Consider the following 27,904-nt stretch of genomic DNA (forward strand, 5'->3'; position numbering starts at 1 on the left):
TAACATTTCAATATTTTTAAGGAAGGTTGCATCATTTTTAACTTTTCATTTCAACCTCTCATTTCACCATTAACCATTATTCTCTGCTTTTACTATGAAATCCCCCCCCCCCAAACCTAATTGGGCTGTTATTTAGGCATATATACAAAGTTTTATGGCATTCCAGCTTTGGACATTCAAATTTTGGCTTTTGACTAGAGCCATCCAAGCCCTCTTCATCTCTTGCTTACCCTCATTACCTATTCTTTCTTTGACGCAGCGTGGAGGCAATGGAAAATCGGAGCTGGCTATGCAAGCACCGGGCGAACACTAGTTTCTAGCGAAACTACACGATTTCTCTAGGAGAGAGAAAAGGTGGCAAAAATTGAAGAGAAAATCTGAAGAAATTCTGAAGTGTCTATTAACTGAAAACAGTAGCAGTATTTATAATACATCTGGAAATTGTAAAGTAATTAGGAAAGAGAGTTGTGATAGATTCTAATCTGCATGAATCTTGAACTATTCTTGATCTTGATCTTGGTCTTGATAAGATCGAACATTCTTGGGCTTGATCTTCCACCGCCCGATCTCCTTGGAACTCATCTATGCATGAATCTTTGAAGTCTTGGAAATCTTGGTTATCTTATCTCTAGAATTCTTGATGATTCTTGAAGTCTGGAATTCTTGATAAGTCTTGGAGTCTTGGATTAAGTCTTGATGGATCTTGAATTATCCTTTCTTGACTTATCTTAGACTCTTATCCTTATCCTATGAGCTGCCACTCCTAATGGTGAGGTGGGCCTTGGGATGGGCCTCCATCATTCTCCCCCACTTGGAGAGAACTCGATCCCGAGTCGTGACTAGGATACGCAAGTGTCATCTCTGGCAGGTAGCGGTGAAGGTCAACAACATTGAAGGTCTTGGAGATACCCATATGATCTAGTAGGTCCACGACATATGCATTGTCATTGATTTTCTTCACGACCTTGTATGGACCGTACTTCCGAGGCTGCAACTTGTTGTATTTTCCCACGGGAACCCTTTCATTCCTTAAGAAAACCATAAATTCGTCACCGACATCAAATACTTGGGGCCGACGGTGCTTGTTTTGCTGCCAACTTGTACTTGGCGTTGGTTTGCTCTAGCTTCTGCTTCACGGCTTCTTGGACGGACTGGATCTGGTCGGCCATCTGTTTTGTGGAGGTACTGGCACCGGGTATTCTGGGTAGCTTCACTAAATCCAATGCATGATTAGGAACCTTCATGTATACGATGGAGAATGGAGATCTACCTGTAGAACTGTGCACTACATTATTATAGGCGAACTCAGCTTGGGCTATGGCGAAATCCCACTGTTTTGGCCTCTCCCGACATATACTGCGAATTAAATTACCAAGGGTCTGGTTTACCACTTCCATCTGTCTGTCTATCTGCGGATGGGTTGTGCTGCTGAAATTTAGTGATGAGTCAAATAACCTCCACAGGGTCATCCAAAAGTGACTTAGGAACCTTGTGTCACGATCTGATGTGATGGTCTTGGGTACCCCATGTAAACAAACAATCTCCCTGAAAAATAATTTGGTTATTGCTGATGCATCTGCTATTTTCTTGCATGGGAGGAAGTGAGCCATTTTAGAAAACCTGTCAACCACCACAAAGACGGAGTCCATGTTCCTTTGGGTTTTTGGCAATCCTAGCACAAAATCCATGGACAGGTCTTCCCAAATAGCAGTAGGAATGGGTAGGGGCATGTAGAGACCAGTATTTTGGGTTTGTCCCTTAGCTGTTTGACAAACATAACATCTACTTACAATAGTGGACACATCCCTTCTTAATTTCAACCAATAATGTCGCCCCTTAACTACTTCAATTGTCTTGTCCCTTCCCATGTGTCCTGTTAATCCACCCCCATGCAGATCCCTAATGATCTTTTCGCGGAGGGAGGTGCAAGGGATACATAGTTGTTCCCCTTTCATAAGGAACCCATCATAGATGTAAAAGTCATCTGCTGGTTGTCTAGTCACACATTTCTCCCATACCTGTTGGAAGTCCTCATCCTGGGCATATAGGTCTTTTAAGCACTCAAAACCCACAATCTCAATACTGAGGGTCTTGATGAGGGCTACACGCCTGCTAAGAGCATCGGCCACTTTATTTTGTTGTCCAGCCTTATACATAGTTTTATATGGGAATTTGTCTAGGAAGGCAGACCATCTAGCATGCAAATCACTTCTTAATTGTTTTTGCCCACTAAGATATTTTAGGGCCTGGTGGTCAGTGTAGAGAACAAATTCTTTTGCAATTAAATAGTGTTCCCATGTCTTCAAGGCTCTAACCACAGCATAAAATTCTTTGTCATAAGTAGACCACTTTTTCCTAGCTTCACATAATTTTTCACTGAAAAAAGCAATGGGTTTCTTTTCTTGGGACAATACAACCCCTATGCCAACTCCACTGGCATCACATTCAACTTCAAATAATTTATCAAAATTTGGCAAGGCAAGGACAGGAACAGTACATAATTTCTCTTTTATGAGAGCAAAACTTTGCTCTTGTTCTTCTCCCCATTGAAATTTTCCCTTTTTCAAACATTCAGTGATGGGAGCTACAATACTACTAAAATGTTTAATAAATCGCCTGTAGAAAGTTGCCAACCCATGGAAGCGTCTCACATCTGTGACATTTGATGGGGTCGGCCACTCCCTAATGGCTTTCACTTTTTCTTCATCTACTTTAATTCCTTCCTTGCTCACAATGAATCTCAGGAATAATAAGTTATCACTCATGAAAGTGCATTTCTTCAAATTAGCATATAATTTATTTTCCCTTAATGCTTTTAGGACCTCCCTGATATGTCCCATGTGTTCAGTGATAGATTTGCTGTAAATTAAAATGTCATCAAAATATACTACCACAAATTTACCAGTGAAGGGACGCAATACCTGGTTCATCAGCCTCATGAATGTGCTAGGTGCGTTGGTGAGTCCAAAGGGCATGACTAACCATTCGAACAAGCCATCTCTAGTCTTGAAGGTTGTCTTCCATTCATCTCCGGGACGAATCCTGATCTGATGATATCCACTCCTGAGATCGATCTTTGAGAAAACTACAGCTCCATTAAGCTGATCCAGCATGTCATCCAGCCTAGGAATGGGGAATTTGTACCCAATAGTAATTTTGTTAATGGCCCTGCTGTCGACACACATTCTCCAACTGCCATCCTTTTTAAGGGTTAGCAAAGCTGGTACTACACAAGGACTCATACTGATTTGAATGTGTCCTTTCTTCAATAATTCTTCTACATTTTCCCGTAAGATTTCATTTTCTTTAGGAGTCATCCTGTAATGTGGGAGGTTAGGTAGACTGACACCTGGAACAAAATCAATATGGTGCTGTATATCTCTCATGGGAGGGAGTTCATTTAGTAATTCCTCTGGAACTATATCATGGAATTCATCAAGTAGTCCCTGCACTTCCACTGGGATTTTATTTTTATCCTTAACATTTTCTCCCTTTACTACTAACAAATGTACCTCACGAGTATCCTTACATTCTTTTACAAATTCAGCAAGATGATGGGTAATGGTAAGGAAATTTTTCTCATGTGCTTTTAGGGCCTTTGTAATATTCTTTTCAGCCATGGGTAACAAAGTATAACGTATACCCTCTTTTTCAAGTTTGTAGGTATTTTTCCTACCCATGTGCCTTGCATCTGTATCAAACTGCCAATGCCTCCCTAACAAAATATGGCAAGCATCCATATCTACAATATCACAATATACTTTATCATGGTACTTACCAATAGAAAAAGGTACCTTGCAGCGTTCCTCCACCCGTATGCCGCCTCCTTCCTTGATCCACCCAATTGTGTATGGATTGGGATGTTTTTCAGGAAGTAGTTGTAACTTTTGTATTACATCCTTGCAAATAATATTTTCTTGACTGCCACTATCAATAATTAAATCAAATAATTTACCCTTGAAAGTACATCTAGTACGGAACAATCTGTAACTTTGAGAAGTATCTTTATTTTTCTGGGACAGCATTAATTTTCTTACCACACAGGTATACTCTTCATGTTCGTATGGACCCTCTTCATCTTCCCCATCAGGTCCACAGTATACTTCCTCCTCAACATCCTCTTCCTCCCTTTCTATCATATTCACTGCCTTCCTCCTAGGACAGTCACTAGATCTATGCCCAATCTCATTACATTTAAAGCATTTAAAAGGAGCAGAATTGGTATAGGGATTATTGGGTTTAGGAGGGTTGGAAGGGTTACCTCGAGTATGTCCTGTAGTGGCCTTACCGGCATTAGTTGTATTTGTCGGGTGAGAAGGCTGTGCTCCTGGGACTGATTTGTTTCTGTCGACGGTTTCCGACCTGTTGTCGCTCCCACTGTACTGGCAGTAACTGTCACTACGGGCCTTTTCTTGGAACATCAATTCTGCCTTTAAGGCCAAGTTCCTTGCTTCCTGCACACTAAGAACCATTTGCACACCAATTTTATCTTTGATAGACAGTCTCAAACCGCTCAGATAACGGGCTGCCTGCTGGTTATCACTTTCAGATAATTGGTTTCTTTCAGCTAATCTTAAAAATTCAGAAGTATATTCATTAACACTACGGGACCCCTGCGCACACCGTTGGTATGATTCAAATATGTACTGTTCATAATCTAGGGGTAAAAATCTACCTCTAATTAACTGTTTCATGCGCCTCCAGGTTTGAACAGGACCCCTTCCTTCTCTGATACGGGTCTCTCTCATCCGTTCCCACCAAACAGATGCGCCTCCCTTTAATTGGAAAGCTACCAATTTTACCCTCCGTTCTTCTGGTATCTCCATGTACTCGAAGAAACGGTCGACTTCTGTGATCCAATCTAGAAGTCCTTCTATGCCAAGATCCCCACTAAAAGTAGGAATATCTACTTTGAGTTTAAATTCATCATTATTCCTACGGGGATTGAAGTTACCTTGATTGCGCCAATTTCTACCGTTTTTGTCGTCGCCGGGAAAAACTGGAGCACCACCAAATTCGAGCTCATCATCACTATCATCGTCAAGAGTTGGTTGCCGGGATACAAGTCTGTCGTGGTCATCTCCTTCGACTGGGTATGGATTCTCCCGGTTCCGTGAAACATCCTCCCGTAACAAGGTTCGCAGTTGTCCAGCGATTTCTGCCAACTGTTGTTCGATGTTACGTGTGGCTGTGCGCTGTTCTTCAATCGCTCTCCAAACAGCTTGTAACCCCTGATCTCCGTCACGGGGTGGGTTGCGACTGCTACCGTCTGGGTTGGCCATCTGATTGGGCGAATTCCCTGCTCTGGTACCATCTGACGCAACGTGGAGGCAATGGAAAACCAGAGCTGGCTATGCAAGCACCGGGCGAACACTAGTTTCTAGCGAAACTACACGATTTCTCTAGGAGAGAGAAAAGGTGGCGAAAATTGAAGAGGAAATCTAAAGAAATTCTGAAGTGTCTATTAACTGAAAACAGTAGCAGTATTTATAATACATCTGGAAATTGTAAAGTAATTAGGAAAGAGAGTTGTGATAGATCCTAATCTGCATGAATCTTGGACTATTCTTGATCTTGATCTTGGTCTTGATAAGATCGAACATTCTTGGGCTGTCTTGATAAGATCGAACATTCTTGGGCTTGATCTTCCACCGTCCGATCTCCCTGGAACTCATCTATGCATGAATCTTGGAAGTCTTGGAAATCTTGGTTATCTTGTCTCTAGAATTCTTGATGATTCTTGAAGTCTGGAATTCTTGATAAGTCTTAGAGTCTTGGATTAAGTCTTGATGGATATTGAATTATCCTTTTTTGACTTATCTTGGACTCTTATCCTTATCCTATGAGCTGCCGCTCCTAATGGTGAGGTGGGCCTTGGGATGGGCCTCCATCATTCTTTCTCTTATATTGGATTTCTTAGGTGTTTTTCCTTATTCTAGATTTTTTTTAAGTCTTTCTTTCTTGTTCACTAGTCACACATCGGAAGGTTTCTTACTCAATCTGATCTCTAGAATTAGGGTTTTTAGTGTTTATACATTAAATCAAATTTAAATCTATTTCAATATTCGATTCTGTAATGGAATTCAAATTCAATTTGATCGCCCTAGTATAAATACTATTGTTAGAATCGCCAATAGAACTTTTTGCCTCCCATTCTTCTCTTCTCTTCTCCTTTCTTTTCTTCTCTTCTCTTTTCATCTTTCTACTAATATTTCTAAGATAATAATGTCCTTGTACACAATCCTTCCATCCTAATTCCATACTTCAAATAGATCCCGTTGTGTAGCCGAATGAAGCAAAAAAAAAAAAAAAAAAAAGCTCGTTGTAAGATATATCAATGGATGTCAAACTGAGCATTTCAGTAAATGTGGAAGGAATAGAACCAATGATCTTATTGTGAGAAAGGTTTAGCTTTTCCAAAATTTCCAAGTTTCCAAACTGAGGTGGTATCTCTCCTGTGATCTTATTTTCTCTTACAAACTATGATCCAAAGCATCTTGGAGGATACAACAAGATTAACAATTTGAAATGGGATGCTCTCATTCAATCTATTTTTCCTCAAATTCAAATGGAGAAGCTTGAAACAATTCCCTAATTGTTTGGGTATTGCAAAAGTGTGGTGTTTGTTGATAGATCTAGACTTTCTAGGTTCTGCAATGCTCCACAAATTTCCGGCAACAATTTGCCAGAAAGTTGACTATTACTCAAATTCAGGTTTATCAAAGGGGTCATTCTTTTGGAATCTCTCCCACTAGATGATTTAAAGACAAGTATACCTAGTTGAGTTAATTGCCCAAGCTCAGCTAGTATATACTACTAGAAATCTTATTTCCAGACACTTTCAGTGTCTCCAAACTTTGGCAATTCATCCTCCCAAATTCTTTAAAAGCTCACCATACATTTTGTTATTGCCCAGACCAATATAATTCAGACTTTTATACACACCGAAAGCTTCTGATATTTGACTCTTATTAAAACTAGTGGAGTTTCCCAAGCCTTTTGGAATGGGACCTACAAAATGGTTGTTGAGTGCAGTGAATTTCTGAATGAAGTAAGCCTCCCATCCATAGCTGTGATACGAATTAACCAGCTGAGAGGTAATTTACTCTAGTTCAATTAGAGGTTTCCTATTTCTTGAGGAACAGAACCAGATAATTGATTTTCATAGAATGATAAGAGTAATCAAATTGCTTAAAGTCACTTATAGAGGAAGGAATGCGACCAGAAAATTGATTTTGGTAGAGGGCTAGTTCTTTCAAATTTCTCATGTTACCAAAAGCAGCAGGGATGGATACAAGGGACTCAAGCTGCCCAATTTGTGGATGAATGGGACCTGATAATTCATTATCATCAAGATAGAAAGTGATTAGGTTGGTTAAGTTTCCCAATGTGGATGGGAACGATGAAACCTGTTAGGTTGTTACTATTTAAAATCGTAAGCTTTTTCATGTTTCCGAACTTCATAGGAATTGGAGCAGACAATTGATTTTGATAGAGGACTAGATGATTTAGATTGCTCAATTTCCCTAAGGCTTAGTTTGGGAAGAGTACAAATACAAATGTGTAAAGAGCAAACCTTATATATTGTATTTCTAAATCTTGTTTTTGCATTGTACAGATTCTACTTTTCCCAAACTAAGCCTAAAGAGGAGGAAGGAGTGGGACCAGACAATTGATTTTTGTATGGGGTTGGATGATTCAATCTGCTCAAATTCTTTAAAGAAAACGGAATGGGACCAGACTTGATTTTGAAAGAGGTAAAGATGAATCAATTTTTTTATGCAAGAACGTATCTACAAGAGACTCAAGCTGTCCAATTTGTCGAGGAATGGGACCCGACAATTCATTATTCTAGATAGACAGGATGGTGAGTTTGGTTAAGTTTCCCAAAATGGAATGAAATCTGTTTGATGGTTATAATTTAAGCTTAACCTAGTAAGAGTTTTCAAATTTCCTAACTCCATATGAATAGGACCAGACAACTGATTTTCAGAGAGAGAGAGAGAGAAACGATCAGCTTGCACAAATTGTCAATAGTTTTTGGGATGAGACCAGTGAGATTTTTGGAGGATAAGATGACTAAGATTATTGTCAGTGAGATACAAGATTCTAAGACTTGTTATTAGGCCAAGTGTTGAGGGAATATTGGAATATCTCCAAAGAACTGGTCGGTAGATAGATCATGGTGGTAAGTCTAGAAACTTACTGATTGAGAATCACAATCAAATGATTGTGAAGTACACCTATCATGGTAGGTAAGTCTAGAATTTACCTAGACTTAAACACGACTGAGAATCACAATCAAATGACATTCTTACACCCTTCGTGTGTTGTCAAAGCCTTAAGAAATCTAAAAGGTCTGGGCCTCCACTAGTCCACTGGACGGAGAAGATTCTGAAGCAATGCTTTTTTTATGTTTTATTTATTTATTTTTTTAAAATTAATATAGAGGGGTCAGTTTAAGTCCTGGTTACCCTCTGAATCATGATCTGACCCGATATAACCCCTGTATGAGCATATCGGGAAGCTCCCAGCACAATACATGTTGACTGGTACGGGCCAATACGTATCAATACTTTGAACCTTGTTCTGAAGTACTAATAAACTGTTTAAATTCTCAGCCGTGTTCTCCCCCAAGTGAAATCTGGCCAATCTTGTGTGATATTGTTGCTGATCTTAAGGGTTGTAGGAAGTATTTTTCAATTCGTCAACAGAGTCTAATAGCATAGCTCACTTGATTGCTATAAGTCTTGTACTAACAAAGTGGAATGGCGGGATTCACCCCCAATCTTGGTTGTATACTTGTATAATCCGTTTGAGAACTCAGGTGTATCTCTTTTATCTTCTAATGATCAATGAATTTTCTTGACTGCTTACCAAAAAAAAAAAATCGGGTTGTCCTAATCTCCTAGACTTGCTTGCTTGAAGTTTGAACCTTTGACTCTAGTGAATATACAACATTTAGAACAATTTTACTAATAGATATAATTTTAGGTATATATAAGCATAAATATGTAAATCAAATGGAATCGGATCATATTGTATTAGATAAAGCCTAAAGGTGGATCCATATTTAATCCAATTATAAATAAATCAAATATGGATCACCCTCAAGCAGATCGAACTTATTCAATTTAAACAAACGGATACCATTTGCAGCCCGAGACATGGTTTTCTTGCCCTTCAACTAAGATTAACCATTGCAAATAGTATGCTTTACCAACTGTAATAATTGCCTGCAAGTCTTCAAAGCTATTGTCCATTTTAGCCTGCTTCTCATTGAGGTCTCAAGGACTTTGAAGTTGAAATGCTGGGGCTTTTAAGTTGGTATATATATTCCAAAGCATCCGTTAGGCACTTGGTTTGATAGAAAAATAAGAGATACAGAAAGTTGAGGGAACTTTATCAAACCACTCAGTCTTGGTGCATCGTGTATTTAGTTATTTACTTCACAAATGCTTGTGTAATAAATGAGAATATGCTTTCCCTTTTGTTTCTTTTTGTTATTTCTCTCTTACAAATGAGTTTTTATGAATGAAAACCCAAGGGGGGAAAAGTAGCTTTCTGAAAGAGAAACGTACTGATACACCTAGCAAAGATCAAACACCTAAGACAAAAGAAATTTTAACTAGTATTCAATAGGAAGATCTTAGTTTCAGTCAGGTCCATGGCCCTAAGTGGATTCTAAAAACACCTGGTGGTTAAGCAACTCAACTTCCCAAAATAGCTGAAAGTTGAGGGAACTTTATCAAACCACTCAGTCTTGGTGCATCGTGTATTTAGTTATTTACTTCACAAATGCTTGTGTAATAAATGAGAATATGCTTTCCCTTTTGTTTCTTTTTGTTATTTCTCTTACAAATGAGTTTTTATGAATGAAAACCCAAGGGGGGAAAAGTAGCTTTCTGAAAGAGAAACGTACTGATACACCTTGCAAAGATCAAACACCTAAGACAAAAGAAATTTTAACTAGTATTCAATAGGAAGATATTAGTTTCAGTCAGGTCCATGGCCCTAAGTGGATTCTAAAAACACCTGGTTGTTAAGCAACTCAACTTCCCAAAATAGCTGGACGAACAGAATTGTCACCTCAACAAGGATCATTAATGCATGGTAACATCTTAACATTAAAAAACATGACAAGGCATTGGCCAAGGCAAATGAATAATGCAAACAGAGAACCAAGATCTGGATTTCTCACACTAGAAGCTAGTGTTCTTTTCTTCTCCTTGATGCTATCTCTGAGGCCCAAGCTTTCCCTAAATCAGTCTGGAATTTACCTGCAAATCATCAAAAGATTCATGGTAAGAGATATAGAACATGCTAACGTTGTGCACCATATTTGTAGTTTCAGCTTCTGCAAAATATAATCTAACATTTCCCATTTAAATCTTCCCTATTTCTATACTAACGGAAAATGTAATAAGGTCATATGACATTGTTATCAGTTCTTATGATGAAATACACGAGTAAAAAACTTTATGTCAACATAGTCTGTTTGAGATACTCAAGGGCTGAATGAGTGACTCTTCTTGAATGCACTTTCTGCTGTGAAGAGTGCATACTTTCCTTTCTTATTTGATGTAATCTTCTTGCTAGGGAGACCTCAGGTTAATACCATATTTAATACATGACCTTATATCAAAAAGAAAAAAAAAAAAAAAAATCCATTTGGTTCAACAACTCAAGATTTTTGTTAGGCCACAATCAATTGTTGTTAGACAAGAGCTTCCAAGAGGAATTTACTAAACAAAATTTGTGAGGAAGGATATACATGGAAACACCCAAAATGGGGGAAGCTATGTACAAGAAAACAGAGAAACAGAAAAGAATGAAAGTAAAATCCTGCTGAGCTCTAATGCCACTGTCTCAGGCTGTGGAAGCAAAGGAAATGGAACAAGGAGTTGAGCTTAATAGGGGCATCGGAATTTAGGTACCAAAGCTCGCTGAGTAATGCAAGTATGCATAAAAGTAGCAAATCAGATTATAAAAAATATACCAATAGAAAATTTCCATTGTAAAAATTACATCTCAATGCTCTCCAGTGTTTACTCTCTTCAATTTGAAGCTTTGATGAGTAGGACACATCCTTCACCATTGTTACAAACAAGTGATCTACTGTACAGATAGTTTTTCAGTGTTCAATAACTCTGACAAAAAGGAAAGTTCTTTGTCATAGGTTCCAGTAACCTTTCTACAATTTGTTAAAAGGAAAAAGGAAAAAACAAACAGAAGAAAAAAGAAAAAAAGAGATTAATAAAAGGAAAAATAACACCATGTCACCTATGTGCAGCAAGGATGCAACTTCATTGAGGCAATTTTCTACTTGTAAGTTTCAGATATGGGTGGGCTCCTTTTGAAGTGTCCGGAAAATTGGAGAAAGTAGATGAAATCACTATATGCACCATAATCCAACTCAGTTTTTGACCTTAAAATTGTCTACCTCATTTCAATGTTAAATACAGGTATACATGACACTCTAGCTATTGTTGTATCCACTCAATTCAGGGTCCACACGCAAGCTCTCAGACTTTAAATTACATTTATGTATGTATGTATGTATGTATGTATGTATAATAGTTGTTGCAGTTCGAAATTGGACAATAGATGAGAGAAGGGAGGAAACTGGAAACCAGATGAACCGAAGAGGCTGGGTGGATGAACCAAGTTGCTCTAAAAGCAGAGAAAGACAGATGGCCCTAAGGTGTGTACCTGAGGGAGAACTCTTCTATGCTTAAGCCAGTAAATGGATAAAGAGGTGTTGGGCCAAGCTGAGGAGGCCAAATCAATGAGGAAAGCGAAGGATGAGGCCCAGGTTAAGTATTTGTATTGTTCCCACCTTTTTCCTAGGGTGTCTTATCTATTTATAGAGAAGACATTGTGCTTGTCAAGGAGTTCTAATCCTACTGTGAGACAGTTGTCGGGTCTGCCCAAGCTTCCCGGTGATGTCCTTACCACGATCTAAGCATGTTGGAGGTGCCTGGGTGAAAGCAATTGATCGGGTCAGTTGGTTGGGCCAGTTTAGGTCATCAACAAGTTGCCTGAGCGTTCCATTCAGGGACAAGTGATGACCCGGGATTGAACAATGCGGATGGGCCTCATCACCTGCCCAACATTTTTGAGACTGAGGTTGTCGTCTTGCTGCTCATACAGTTATAGGTTGGCTCAACCAAAGAAGGTAATCCAACTATTTGTTGAAGTGGAAGGTCAAGCCTGAGGCCCATAATTGCAACATCACTATCATTAACAAATTGCAACATCATCATTTTCTATCAAAGTCCTTGTTTTTACAGTTACTTGCTTCCATGACATATGGAAGCAAGTAACCTTCAATAAATGTTCAATGAATTAGCATTACTAATGCCAAAGGCCCATAATTATTATGAAAATTTTTTTTCCAAAATTTTTCATTACATTACTCACTGTTATTATTGTGAATCTCTACAAGAACAGAAATATATAACAGGCCAACTCATTATACAAATAAAGATGCTCAAGTTGCAGGAAGGGTATTTACCAGCAGTTGACTGGAAAAACTCATCCAAATCTGCCCCTTGCTCTGCAGAAGCAAAAAATGACATCAGTTTTCAAAATTCTTGTAGCTATAAGTATTATGCTACTTTCATATTCTTTAATGTCAAGAGTAGCTAATCCCTCCCTACAAACACATGGATAAATGCACAAGTTCCTCTTACCTCAATGTTAAAATATCATAACACTGTTACCTATAAATGCCATTGATAGGTAGAATAAAAGGGATAAAAATAAGGCCCAAGCCTAAGAACAATGGTCCTAAAACCTTTTGCTTTCAAGCTACACTCAGGACACCCATGACAGTTCATGAGATTGGACCCATTCTAGTTGATTTGGCCAGTATAGGTAAGGCACATAACAGATTGTATGCAATTCAGGATTTGTGGGAAGGCCCTTGGTGCCTGGGAAGGGACTTCAATGTGATAAGATTTTCTGAAGAAACTAATAATTCCCAAAAGACCATCACAACTAGCATGAGAAAGTTTAATAGCTTTATTGCTAATTGTGAGTTAAAGGAGATCCCGTTAATGCAAGCTCGATTTACATGGTCTAATTTATAGGAAATTCCCTTGTGGTCGAAATTGGATAGATTTATCTTTAATGTTGATTGGGAGAACTATTGGGGAAACTTGGTGTCTAGAGCCTTGCCTAGGGTAACCTTGGATCATTGTCCTATAAGAATAGGTGTGGAAGACTTTATCAGTGGATCTAGACCTTTGAGGTTTGAAAATATGTGGCTAACCCACCCGGATTTTGTAAATAAAGTAAAGCTTTGGTGGAATGAGGAATTGAGGGGTGTAAGTTGGAAAGGAGTAAGATTTCACAAGAAACTATAGAGGTTGAGAGCCAAAATAAAGGATTGGAACAAGGAACACTTTGGAAGACTTGAGGAGCAAAAAGTGAATCTAATCTCCAGGATCGAAGAGTTGGATAAAAGAGAGGCCCAATCTAGAATGGAGGAGGGGGAGAGAGTTCTGAGGGGTCAGTTGAAGAAGGACCTAGAAGAGGTCCTACTGAGGGAAGAAATAAGCTGGAGGCAGAAGTCGAGGCATAGATGGATTAAGGAAGGTGATGGAAACACTAAGTTTTTTCATGATGTAGCAAATGGGAAGAGGAGAAAGAACTTTGTGTCTAAGTTAGAGGTAGGGGGGGAGGCGTTCACTAATCAAGATGGTACTGCCAAAAAGTTTGTGGATCATTTCAAATCGATTTACAGAAGACCCTTGGAAGAGAGGATGGAGTTACAAGGGATAGATTGGCAAAGGTTGGAGGAAGATTAGGTTAGATGGTTGGAAAGAAGTTTTGAGGAAGAAGAGATTAGGAAGGCGGTGTTTCTGATGCATAGATCCAAAGCACCAAACCCAGATGGTTTTACAATGGCTTTTTACCAAGATTATTGGGAGGTGATAAAAGTTGATCTTTGTGAGGTTTTTAACGAATTTGCAGAGAAGCATGTAGTTAGCTGAGGCATTAATGCTGCATTCTTAGCCCTTGTTCCAAAGAAAGCTGGTGCTATCCATCCTAAAGATTTTAGGCCAATTAGTTTGGTGACTAGTATCTATAAAATCCTGACCAAGGTCCTGTCTTTGAGGATTAAAGAAGTCCTTCCTTCCATTATTAGTCAGGCTCAAGGGGCTTTTATCCAAGGGCGTCAAATAATTGATCAGATCCTGATTGCCAATGAAAGTGTGGAAGAGATGAAGAAGTCCAAGCAGAGAGGATTTGTTTGTAAGTTTAATCTTGAAAAAGCCTACGACTTAGTGGACTGGCAGTTCCTACTAGAGGTTTTGAGGAAGTGTGGGTTTGGTTAAAGATGGTGCAGTTGGTTATCTGGTTGTGTCTGCTCTTGTCATTATTCTATCCTAGTAAACGGGGTGGTGAGAGATTTTTTTCCAGCTAGTAGGGGTATTAGACAAGGGGGCCCACTCCCACCTTTTCTCTTTACCCTGGTAGCTGATGTGTTAAGTCGAATGATCACTAGAGCTGATAGGAAAGATGAGATAAGGGGATGGAGAGTAGGCATAAACAGAATTCCAGTAACTCACCTTCAGTTTGCAAATGACTTGATGATCTTTTGTGAGGGAGGCTTCGATGAAAAGGTGGAAAACCTAAAAGAAGTGATTAGAGATTTTGAAGGAGTTTCCAATGTAAAAATCAATCTAGGAAAGAGCTGCATAGCTAGAGTGATTAGAGATTTTGTCTTACTTAGGGCTTCCATTAGGAGCAAACCCTAGGGAGAGTAGTTTCTAGACCCCAGTCTTGGAGAAGTTTGAAAAGAAATTAGTAGTATGGAAGAAAAATTATATCTCTTTGGGTGGGAGAATCACTTTGATAAAAGCTACACTCATGAATCTACCTACCTATTACCTGGATTCCGTTTGGGGAAGCAAAGAAATTGGAAAAATTGATGAGAGATTTTCTTTGGAAATCGAGAGAAGGTAAAAAAGATCATTTAATTAATTGGGGGGATTGTGGGTAGAAGCAAAGAGGAAGGAGGATTAGGGCTTGAGAATGTGCTTAAAAAGAATTCAGCTTTGCTAGGAAGTGGTTGTGGAGGTAGCCTTTGGAGCGAGATAGACTCTGGCACAAAGTAGTGAAGAGTATTCATGGAGTTTCAGAGAATGGTTGGGATGCTGGTACATCAAGGAGGGCTAACCTAGCCACACCATGGAAAGCAATTCACAAAGTTCTTCCGTAGTTTCTCAGTTGTGTCAGGTATGATGCTTGTTCTGGTAACTCTATTCGGTTTTGGGAGGACATTTGAGTGGGAGATCTCCCTCTAAAAGACCTTTATCCTTCTTTGTACTATGTTTCTTTGTATAAAAAAAAGAGGTGATCTCAAAATTCCTTCCATAAATCTTAAATTTGCCAGTGTTGTCTTGGGATTTTGGTTTCCGTAGAGGGTTAAGGGATGAGGAAATTGAGTGCTTGTCTACTCTTCTGTTCCATGGTAAGGTTTGGTTGGATCCCTCGAAACTTGATAAAAGAATTTGGACCATTCACCCCAATGGATCTTTTTCTTGTGGCTCCTTTTTCAAGTTCCTCTACTAAACCTCTTCTCAACAAAGCTTCCCTTCCAAAGAAGTCTGGTGTAGAACGGTTCCCCCCAAGGTTATGACTTTGTGTTGGGAAGTGTGGCATGGTAAAGTTAACACAATGGATAACCTACAAAAGAGAAGACTCGGCCTTCGTATTTCACCAAACTGGTGCATTCTTTGCAGATCTCATGGTGAGGATTGTAATCATCTATTTTTATCTTGTAGTGTATCTGCAGAGCTCTAGACTTGGCTTCTATCTTTGTTTGGATATAGTTGGGATATGACAATAGAAGTAAGCACAATCTTTAACCCTTCTTTTTTCTCTTGGCCCCATAAAGAGGAAGAAAAATGTGGAGATACAGGCGAGCAGCTTTTTTATGGATAGTATGGGAAGAAAGGAATGCCAAGATCTTCCAAGAAAAAGGGAGAAGCAATCAAGCCTTGAAGGACTGCATTATGTCTAGGTCAATACATTGGTTAAAGACTTCAGAATTATTTAACAATTTCTCCTTTATTGATTGTTGGAAGGATTGGAAATTGGTAGCAAGCTGCTCCTCCTACAAGGTAAGGGTTTTGACTAGCTAGGTCCCCCCTCCTCTTGGTTCTTTGAAGCTGAAATTTGATGGGAGTAGCCAAGGTAACCCGGGTCCCTCTGGGATGGGAGGTGTACTGAGGAATGAGGCTGGAAAGGTTATCTTACTCTACTCTGGCCCCTTAGGTGTTGGGAACTCTATCCGGGCAGAACTGTTTGCTGCAATACAAGGAATACTTCTTGCAAAAGAAGTGGTGGACTGGTTAAATAATCCGGAGGACGTCACATGGGACTACAAAAATGAGTTAAAGAAATTCAAATGGCTGACAAGAAATATGTCTATAACAGTACAGTGGGTTGGGAGATCAGCTAATGCAATTGCACATGCCTTGGCCAAACAACGGGTAAATAGGGAAACATTGTTCTGGGCACAACTCTAACTCTTGTTTTAACATCAACACTCATGTAATTCTGTTATAATTCTTGTATTTGCTGTTAGGAGAGGCAGCACCTCACGCCTTTAAAGGGATTTTCTTGTATCCAATCATTATTTTAATGGAAATGAATTTATTTATCAAAAAAAAGGATAATAGCATATTTTTATCAGTAACTTGTCACTTTATTGATTAATGAATAAAAGAATGAATTATGTATCTACAAATTATGAATGCCCTTAAAAACATCATGATCAATGTAATAAATCTGTACCATTTTCATATTCCAAGGCCTGAAGTATCATCTCCACCTAAGGAACAAAAAGTTGAACAGTATCATATATTTGACTGGACATTAAAGAAATACTAAGCAGTAAAAAACAGCGAAAAAAAGGAAACCTCTTCTGAGTACACTCTTTGAACAGAAACTGATTAATGAAAAGAAAAGGAAATATATTTAGCAAAGCTACACTTCTGAAGTACAAGATCATGCAGAAAAATTGCAGATAATCTTGACCAAACTTTGCAGACAAGGTTATGTAACAAAAATGTCAAAAGTTACCTTAGTGAATTTCTAGGCCTAAAATGTCCTTTCCATGTTGCTATTCATCAAAAAATACAAAATTTGTACATTGACAAGCATGATTACAGTAATTCCACATCCTTGTCAGCCCAGATATTACCATTGCACCACACACAGATTATGGTATATGAATAGTTCAATAAAAAGAAAAGGAAATCCACTGCATAAATTGTTAGAAGACCAGACTACCGATGACAATGATCTGGATATGGGTCTAACGCTACTAATACTTGGATCCATACCATCATTCAACAATAGCTTCAAGTATGAACAGCCCCAAATAAAGAAAAGCAAGAAATAGTTGCTCTACTGCAATCTTCAAAAGAACGCCTATTTAGAAGGTCCCAGATTGCCTGAGGAGCACATAAAAATTAAGCTTGATGGATGACTCAGGAGGAGGTAACCATAACTAGAGAGTCCAGAACTCTATGTGAATAAAATCTAGCTACTTCTAGCCACCCTCTGTCAACAAGTCAGTTAGAATATTTCTGGATGTAAACCAACTTTTGATATAACTGCTTCCGGTGGAATTTTTTCCATTTATTTCCATCCAAATGGCTGAAAAATCAAAATAAATTATAGTCCTATAAGAATTCTTCCTTGAGACTTCTCCATAGTAGGAATGAGAAAACCCAACATCTTAAGATTAAATCTTCAGAAATATTTTATCATATGAAAACATACCAAATACAAAATCTTATGTAATTTCACAAATAACTAGTTGGTGTTTGATTCATGGTTATGTCCATGTTCCGTCTGGTTCACAAATGCAACCAGTGTTCTGAAGGACATTATCATTTTGTTGCTCGTTATAGAACCAACAAACCATGGTTCCAAAACAAGAAAAATCCCCATTTTTTTAGCACTATGAAAGATAGATTTTTGAACACAACCACATGGCTCAAAAAGAAAGCTGACGTGGCTAAGTGATCTGTGTGTCTTGGATTCTTGAGCCATATTCCTATATTGTAGAAAATGCAATATACATTTTATACACATGACAAAATATATAATCATATATAATTTTTAACATATCATATATTTCTACATATTGTGTTATTTTTAATCATCATCATCGTCATATGTAACATATGATAAATAAATGGTAGTATGATCAAAGTTGAATGGTCATAGATGAATTGCTTCTCTACATGTGAACCACACAGAAAAGCTGACAATGTGTTGAGTCCAAAAAAAAATAGTTTATCATGAACAGAACAGTGGTTGTGATTCTGTCTATGTGATTAGAACACAACCAAACTATACATAGCAGAAGTGCAGAACGCCAATGATGATTCAAAACTAATATGTTCAATTTCAAAAGGTGGTATAGTTCTGGAACACAACCACCCTTTCTTTGAACCACAAACTGGACACCATGTAAAATGATAACCTAATACAATGTGATAGCAGTCAGTATTTTCAAATTATGAGATGTGACACATAAGCCTCAATACATAGAGTGTAAGCTAGGGCTGTTCACGAGTCAGGTTGGGTCGGTTTACTGCTGTTTTTCCAACCGACCTGACCTGATCGGGTTGCCTGAAAATGAAACTGAAACCGACCCTGTGTTAGGCAAAACCGACCTGGTTGGTTTGAGACGGTTTGGGTCGGTTTGAGTACTTGAGTTGAGGGGCTAAGGGAGTAAGGGTGGACCAAGTTAGAAGTTACCAAGAAAAGAGAGAGTCAATTTGTGTTAGAAAAAGAAGACTGAAATTTGGAATTTTTAAGAAGGCTTCTAATCTAAGTAAAATAGACACCTAATTGTAATTACCTATTTGGTGTAAAGGACCTTAGAGAATAGGATCCTTTCTTTAAACCTTCCAAAAAAAATGCAAGAAGCTATTAATGGCATTAATGGCATTCCTAAAGAGAAAACTAGAAAGTAGAAACTATAAGTAACTATAAGTAACTAGAAAGTAGAAACTAAGTTAGGTACTAACTACTAAGTACCAACTAGGAACTAAGTCGGTTCGGGTCGGTTCGGTTTTGGTTTTCATGTGTGGAAACCACAACCGAACCGACCCATCGGTTTATGCTTTTTAGTAACCCGAAACCAACCGATGCTAAAGAAAATCTGGCCGACTCGAGTTGGGTCGGACTGGGTTGGTCAGTTTGGGTCTTCTTATGAACAGCCCTAGTGTAAACTTCACAAGTATGCATAGTTTAATATAAAAAATGGTAATTTGTCTTTATTATATAACTTTATAAAAATACCTCCTTATATACATATATATAACATATTTTTTAACATACTTGGAATCTATCCCTTAATTTAAATATGAAGAAATGAATAATATTTAAAACTCACATGTTTAAAATTATACTAATTTGTATAGTTTTCATGAAAAGTAAAATTGTAACTTTTGACAGTCCCATAGAAGGGAAGATGGCGCCATGCCAGAACAGGTATTATGCTGGTTTTCCTCTTTTTTGATTTTCTCTCTCCCCCACCTCCCCTCTTCCTCCTTTTTTCCACAAATAGGTTTATTTTGTCCTTTTCAAAATATTTTTATTTTCTCTCTTTCCCCATTGCATACACTTTAGTATCAAAGCATATCTGATGTGTACACTATGTCTAGAAGTATATGCTTCATTGAGCTTCAACTCATGAAGTATAAGCCTCAGAGGTCTTCAATGCATCCACATCAGTAGTCTGCCTTGGCGCATTTTGAGGGCATCTCACCTTGAGGTCCACCTTGAAGCATTAAACTTGTAGACATCTAAAAACACTTATAACGGCTCATGGGTTGAGAATCTTCAGATATGCTCAATTTGTGGGTATTTTCAATAAATCCAATTCGACCAAAACTAGAAAGACATGAATTACTTGACTGATTGGATTTAAAGGTAACCAGGGAAGCCACTTGAAGTGTAGTATGAGCTATAGTACAATAATTGTATCTGTACCTTGGCAATAATCCTATTCTTAAACTTAAATCAGATATGCACTACTTAAAACAACCTATAACAATAAGAGACTATGATGGGTGAACATAAATTAGGGCCAACAAGATGAATCATGATTGTACTTGCACAACAAATGCACATCAAGTTTAATGGAGAACAATAACAGAAGGAAAACCATGATGACCTCAATTGCTTTGCAGTAAATATTATAAACAGCTTCAAAGGTAAATCACTAAAGGAAGATCAAGATTGCAGTACCTTGTCAAAGTCTTTTACAACCTTAGCTTCTGGAGAAGAATTCTCCTCATACTCCATCCATAAATCACCTATTTCCTTTGCTGCAAAATTGCAAGTTTTTATTTTGAAATAAAAATTTCTACAATATTTAAACAAGCAAATAGTCTAATAAATTCTGTGCATATCCAGACTCATAACAAGCAATAATACTGTACTACATTGCCCTATCCTACAGTTTTCCACATTCAGCAGAGTAAAAGAGTTTAAAAGAAAATAATTTATTCCGTCAAAACATCATTTTCTAAGTTAGACAATAAATGGAGGCACAAGGATTAATACCTACAAGAATATCCTTGATAATGCATACATAATATCATAAAGGAAAATCAAGTGAATAAAAATGCAACTTTTTATTGGTAGGTGAATGGTCTACACAATGGGAGTAGCCCTCCCCAAACCCCAAGATTCCCCAACCTAGGTGAAGGCAGGAGTTGATCCCAAATCCCCACTACAACCAGCCATGGACTTTACCAGTAAGCTAGCTGATACGTTTGAGTGAAATGTAACTTTCTACTTGCATATGATGTTAGAATGGCTTGAAGGGATTTTATTTTGGAGTATGTTAATGAAGAGGAGAGAAAGAAGGGATATACTATTTTTCTACTTATTTTGTTCTGTTTTTATTTATTTAGTAGTCGAATAGGACTGCAATCAGTCCTAGGTATAATGAGTAATAAACAAGAAAAAGATTGAGAAAGAAAGAGAGAAGGAGAACACGAAGAAGAGAATTCAGAGAGAATGTGGATTGACTTCCAACAAGTGTCTTTAGTATGTTTAGGTTTCTTGCAATGTTCACATATTAGGGTCCCTCTTATCTTCCTTCTTCATATCCCTCTCCTTATCACCCTCAAACTTTGGTTTGACTACTGCTAAGGCTGATTCAAAAGGTTGATGTTGCAATATAACCTTTCTCCTACTCTCTTCACTGTGCAATAGGGAGTAGGCTTGTGATAAGGTCACACTTTCTCTCGTGAGAAGCTGTTGTCTCACAATATCATATTCAGAATTCAGACCAATTAGGAATTCAAACACCCTATTAGTTCCAACTTGCTTTCTGTAAGTCTATGCATCCTTCTAACTCTTCCAGTCAATCGTTTCTAGGTGATCAATTTCATGCCACAAGGATTTCAAGGTTGAGAAGTAAACCGAGAGTGGTTTCTCTCCTTGCTTTAGGTTATTAACTTCACATTTCAGCTCATAAGCCCTAGCAACATTAAGAGGTTGGGAGTAGGTTTCTTTCATGATGTTCCAAATTTCCTTATCTGTTTTTGCCCACAAGTAGTTTCGGGTGAAGTGAAGCTGCATGGAGTTGCATAGCCATGTCATAACCAAATAGTTCTCTTGAACTCATTTGGCATTGGTTGGGTCATTCTTAGTTGGTTCCTTCATATTTATTAATTAAAAATCAATTCACAGGAATCTTATGCCCCCTGCATTCTGATTTACACCTCATGCCTCAAGAAAGTGGAATGCCTCATGCCACACCTCCACATTTGAAAACATTGTATGAAATATAAGTTTGGTAATAATTTTTCAGCATTAGGAAGATCAACGCATTCCTTCAAGGACCATGCTACTGAGAATGACTAAAAAGAAAAGGATAACAATACCTCTGGACCCTCCACCAAGTAGTTTACACATGTTATCAAGTCCATCTTGTTCCATTCGGCTTTTCTCCAACTTCGATACCCCGTCTAAAGGAGTGATATCTCCAACAATGGCTACTCAAGCAATTAAGAAAGTAACATAAAAAACTCAATTCCTAAATTAAGGGAGTGCTTCAGGACACATAATAAATGTGCAAAAATATATAAATGAACACCATATTACATAGAAGAAGATGCCTACCAAGGACTAAAATATCAGAAATTCAATACAATGTGGTTACCACAAAATCAATTTACAAGAGATATTGTAGATATGCATGGTTTCACATAGAAACTACGAAAAATTAATACACATAATTAAACTCCCACAAGAAGTATAATTGGTCAAATTAAAAACTCTTTAGAATACAAAGATATCATATGGATATATTAGAATACTAACAGGGACCCATGCAATACACGATTTTTCAAGGGAAAGTGAAACAACAGAAATTGTTAACTATTGTAAGGAAGGAATGCAATGTTGCTTAAAATAACTAATCTTTATTTTAATAATTTGTTACAAAAATAATTTAGTAACTTATTTATTTAGATTAACAAAGTACTTAATAAAATAATTATTTTTTCCATATTATTTGTTAGTGTTCTATTTTATTTATTTTACTTTTTTAATGATTAAATACTGGCATATTGCAATTGTTGTAAATATTAGTAAATATATAAAATTAGGCTGTAGTCATAATTAAATTAATCTAAGTCCGAGGTCAAGGTTTAAGACTTCAGAATGGGCTTTGGTTGATCCTCAACCTGACCCAACCCTCCAAGTCCTTAAGAGCAATGTGGCATTTGTAATTAGACTAAACCAAACCAAGTACAACCCATGCATGCATTATTTTTGGGTTTTTAACTATTTTTAGATAAAACTTATTAATATTGAATCCAAAGGAGCTATGGGGGATGAGCTACCCCTATTTTGTAGCCTAATGAACCAAAAAAATTAAAGATCTCGGGCCAGATTTTGATAGTGTATTAACAGTCAGCCCGAAACACACTCCAAGCATAATAATATTTGTCTGGGCCTGGGACATGGATAGGAATGCCTGTGTTAATTGTAAAACTATGATTTTTTTTACAAATTTAATTATTTTCTATATATATTACTATAAAATTTGATATCTAAAGATATATGTATATAATTTCCACATCAAGCTTAGGGGTTGATTATCTTAGGGCCTACCTACTAGGGCTGTTAATGGACTCCGAAAGTTCAATACCCAATTTGACTCCAAATCCGAATACATTAGATTTGGATGTTAGAACTTGCACCCGATTAATAATGGGACCAATGCGGAACCACATCCGATCTGACTAAAGTCCGAGTCTAATGAAAATTATTTTTTATGTATATATGTAGTATAATTATGTATTCATATAGATGTTGTGTATAATTATATAAAGTTTATAATTGATAAATTTAATATTTTATATTTATATATATAAATAATTAGATTTTTGAATTTTTTTAATTTTTTAGTCATTTTAAACACAATAAGATGGTTGCGAATTAAATCCACATTTGATCCAAAATCTGACATAATAATCACATGTAGATGTGGATCTAGAGATTTCATTTTTTTTATAGATAATGATAATTTTATTAAATAAAAAACATAATATACACCATACAACTCCCCACAAAGAGGTGCAAGGTGCAGCCTCCAAGCTACATCATAAAGCTTACAATTGAGCCCAAAAGAGATGATTCCTATGTACTCCTTGTTTGGCTAGGAAATCTGCCAGCCCATTTGCCGGTCTTCTTTCCCATTGAACTGTGACTAAAATATTTGATGTTAGCCACTTAAATCTTTTCAAAACCCCTCTATAGGCCAGGTTGCCATCTCCAGTTCTTTTAGCCATCCAATAACCAATTTGGAGTCACCTTCAATCATTAAATGCTCCGCTGCCAACTCTTTTGCGATTTCTGCTCCTTGTATCACAGCTTGGATCTAGAGATTTCATAATTGAATGTGGATGCAACTGGGTCCGATCTGAATCCGATCCATTATAGCCCTACCCACATTATGTGTGGGCTTGGTGCAAATCTGAGCTAGACCTAGCTCAGAAGAAAATAGTTGCTTGAGCCCAAAAGTTTGTAGGTCTAGCTAGGTTGGGCACTTGGGCTAAGTTAAAAATGATCATCCCTATGCAAGAGTCTTATGACATTTCTAATTTTTCCGTTGTTAGTTTTATTATTTTAATTGTATTTTATTTTTTAAATGGAACACAAATGGTTTATTTTATTACTTTTAATATTTTTTTAATTTTTATTAATTTTAACTATCCTATTAATATTAATTATTCTTAAATAGAATTTAAATGTATTTTCATTTTTAATTTATGAACTACTAATTTTTATTAACTTGTTAAAATTTCATATTTTTATTAACTTTAGTAGTTTTTTATTAATTTTAGTTATTAGGTATCAAATTATAATTTTCTGACAATTAACCAATTAAATAGAATTTGAATATGAAACAAATAAATTACATTTGGATGAGAGTAAAATTCTCTCTCTCTCTCTCTCTCTCTCTGACTATTTATGATATTTTTATTAACTAATTTTTAAACTGTTATTTGTTTATAGGTTGGGTTGGGCCCATGCTAGCCTTGAAATTTGTGGGCCTGATGCGAATCTAGGCTCAGGCATGACCAAAAAGATCACCCCTAAGAAAATTGCTTTTGGTTTATTAGATTAATGAGGAGAGAGAGAATAAAATAAGAAAAGAAAAAAGAAAATTAAAAAAAAATAAAAGGGAAAAAAGAGTAAATAAATTTTAAACAATTTAATGGAGTAATTTAGAGGAGAGAGAACTAGTGGAGTTAGTTATTGGAGGAGAGCTGTTTCAGAAAACTGAGCCCTCCACGGAACCATGACTACCAAAAAGGGTGCTTTTAAGATAAATACTGAAAGAGCTGTTTGAGTGGTCCTGGATGACTAAGAGGGGTACCCATGGAATACCAGAAAGTCCTCTAATAAGACCAAAGAACTTTAAGGCATTTGTAGCCTCCAATTCACAGGTCAAATGAGGAATCCAAAGGCATCAAGTCGAGTATGAATTAGCCATCTAACTGTGTCAATAACTAGAAACTTCAGCTTGGCACCAACTTTATTCCTAGAGTTATATATGTGAAAAGGATAGAAAATCTGGTGTTCAAAAATACTCAGAGAATCTATTCCCATTGCCCATATCTTGAGCTCACAGTACCCAGAATAGTGTGATTTCCGACCATCAGAAACATTTAGAACCAATTTTAGTTCAAGAAATGGGAGGCCCACCCCAAGCCTAGTTACATTCTACCTTGGTTGAAGTCAATCTTCTTTTAGTACAACAAAAGAAAAATAGGAGTGATAAAGTGAGAATTTAGATTCTCACCTTCGGCTATATCATGTACGATTGCCATTTTTATACACCTGCAAGAAACAACAACCAACCATTCCACATTTAAATCAAAAAGAGAAAAAATAGACATAGAAGAAAGCAAGAAAAAAAAAATAGAATAGAAAAAATCCCAAACCTATCCCGGTCGATGCCAGGAATATCAGAAGCAATGAGAGCCATGAGGCCCATTCGGTACATGTGATCGGCAATAGATTCGGGACCCTGAATTCCCTTTCGAACCCATCCAGTTCTCTTTGTCGTCTGGTCAAATCCAAAACTCAATTAGTTAAGAGCCCTATTTGTCTCGTCTACACCAATTCATCTTTGTCGTCCTCAATTTCGGACAGGAATTAAATCAATTGAATTGAACCCAAGAGAGAAAGAAAAAAAAATACCTTGAGACGATGACAGAGAGTGAGGAAATCGATAGCAGAAGAAGCGGAAGAGGTGGAACATTCTATCGAAGTGGAAGCTCCACCTCCATTTCCAGAAGAAGCAGCTACAGAAGCATCTTTGTTATTGTTACTATTGCGGTTAAGCGAAGAGGCTTCAGTCGACATTCGGACAGACTTGCTAGTGGAGTTGGGTTTCAGGAGAAAATTGAAACTAACAAGCCGAGTGGAAGCGATGGAGGGGGAGCAAGACAGATGATTTGCAGAATGCTCTGCTCCCACTCATATTTCTTTCCTGGTTTTTCTTCTACCGAGGAGAAGATTCCGTATTTTCGTATATCCTTATTTTATCTCTGTGTGACACTGTGATATGCTTGGCATGCGTTGGAGCCGTTGAAGAACAAAATCTAGCAATTTGCTGGGCCAGGGTGGGCTTGGCCGAGGTTGGCACAGCTAGAAGGGATATAGGGATTCGGAATTAGAGTTAGATTCGGCATATCATTGCATTGGCCATGGAGCCGCGGGGCATTGGACACAAGTCTGTCCCATGACCCTCACGGGCTGGGTTAAAAGGAGTCCCCGTCACCTACCAACAAACACACGTCCTTCACGTGAGATGTGTGGTGTCGGATCATGTTGGTAGGTGGTTGGAATGTGTTTTATGCCCAAGTGATTTGAATTCTACTAAAAATGGCTTACACTTGTAAGGAATCTGGGTTCAGTTAGGGCGTTCTAACAGCCTTTACAGCATTGCATTGGGAATATCTCCGTAGTTATGTGATTTATTTTATAGGAGATATTCCCCGTGCAAGATTGCAAGGGGCTGCTCGAAGGATGGGAGCACCGACTTGCCTTGATAGAAACCAAACTGCTTGTAAGGGCCTAAAAGGTAATCCGGGCTGCAAAGCTCCCGACCCTTAGGCCATCATAACTGAGAGACAATGGTTGAATGAGAAGGGCAATTCCTTTGAAGATTATTGCCCTGTACTTCAATTTCTTGGGGGCATTGACAGTGATAGATGAATCCAGTTGAACTGGCTGAAGACAAAATTGTATCAATTTCTTGGGGGCATAGTTAGACCAATTCTATGTATAAATACATCAATGTTCAGTACAGATGGAGTCTACACACTAGCATATTCACTTGTGATAGTAGCCAACTCGGTGTGTATGATGTTGTATCCAGCTAATCCGCCCCAGTGATGGATGCCATTAAAAAACATAAAAAAAAAAAAAAAAAAAAAATGATTTAGAACAAGGAGAGAGACATCTTGAAATAATACCCGTTCCAATTCTTTGTAAGTCCAACTAAAACTTAGCCCTCGTCCAAGAACATAGTATTTGAAGAGGGAAAAATTGGAGAAGCACTATCACTTTATTATGTATTTGACTAATTTGAAGTCCACTTTTCAAGATCGCCACCAGAGAGTTTGAAACCAAGGAATCACCGGAAGTATCTCCTCTACATCATTTTCTGGTTGCAGAAAACTTGGGTCATCGTCCTTCTAACGAGTCATACATGCTCATGGACTGAATTTCCAATTATTCTGTCGGTTGTCTATGCTACCTTTGTATTCAAGATTCATCGGGGCCCTCATTCTCATTGGTGAAATTAATGCTGGGTTTTTCTTGGTGACGATGAAAAGAGCTATTGGTTCAAAGAAAACCATCAGAGACAAAAGGCAGAGATGAGTCTTGGATCGATGCCTAACTTCTTTCTTGTCTAGTCCTCTTCGTCTTTGTTGTTGATATATCTTGATGGATTTCTTCTTGTTCACATTTCATGTATTGTTTTCTTGTTAGATTCATTCTTCAGTTTATGGTTTCCTGAGTTTCTGTTGATTTTGTTTTAGTATTTTCATGTAATCAAGCTTTTCAATTCAACAAGGGTTGTTCTCTACTACAGTCACTACTCAAATAACAACATTCTTGTGACGAATTAAAATAACTAAATAGTCTATTAATTAGTTACTTGTTGAGTTGTAATTGTCGGTTGGATGTGTGAGCAAGAAATAACCTTGTATAAATACAACTAGAGAAAGCAAATTAATGAAAAGGATATTGATTTCTATTTACTATTTCCCTCTCTATTCAAAGCATAACAACCGGTATCAAAGCTATTCCGTTCTAGGGAGTA

The 27,904-nt window shown here is 37.5% G+C and overlaps 1 protein-coding gene across 1 annotated transcript; it reads right to left on the reverse strand.

Annotated features, from left to right (window-relative positions):
- Positions 1–9,949: 9,949 nt before the first annotated feature.
- On the reverse strand, positions 9,950–26,088 carry LOC104605368 (uncharacterized). The gene is made up of 8 exons (XM_010270104.3): positions 25,771–26,088; positions 25,512–25,636; positions 25,370–25,407; positions 21,939–22,049; positions 20,290–20,369; positions 16,813–16,849; positions 12,518–12,559; positions 9,950–10,280 (listed from the first exon to the last, which is right to left on the reverse strand). Exons 1-8 carry the CDS (start codon positions 25,933–25,935, stop codon positions 10,210–10,212), a joined length of 669 nt encoding a protein of 222 aa, XP_010268406.1. The 5' UTR covers positions 25,936–26,088; the 3' UTR covers positions 9,950–10,209.
- Positions 26,089–27,904: the final 1,816 nt, after the last annotated feature.

This window comes from Nelumbo nucifera, chromosome 8 (assembly GCF_055504915.1).
Source record: "Nelumbo nucifera cultivar China Antique chromosome 8, China Antique-T2T, whole genome shotgun sequence".
NCBI lineage: Eukaryota > Viridiplantae > Streptophyta > Magnoliopsida > Proteales > Nelumbonaceae > Nelumbo > Nelumbo nucifera.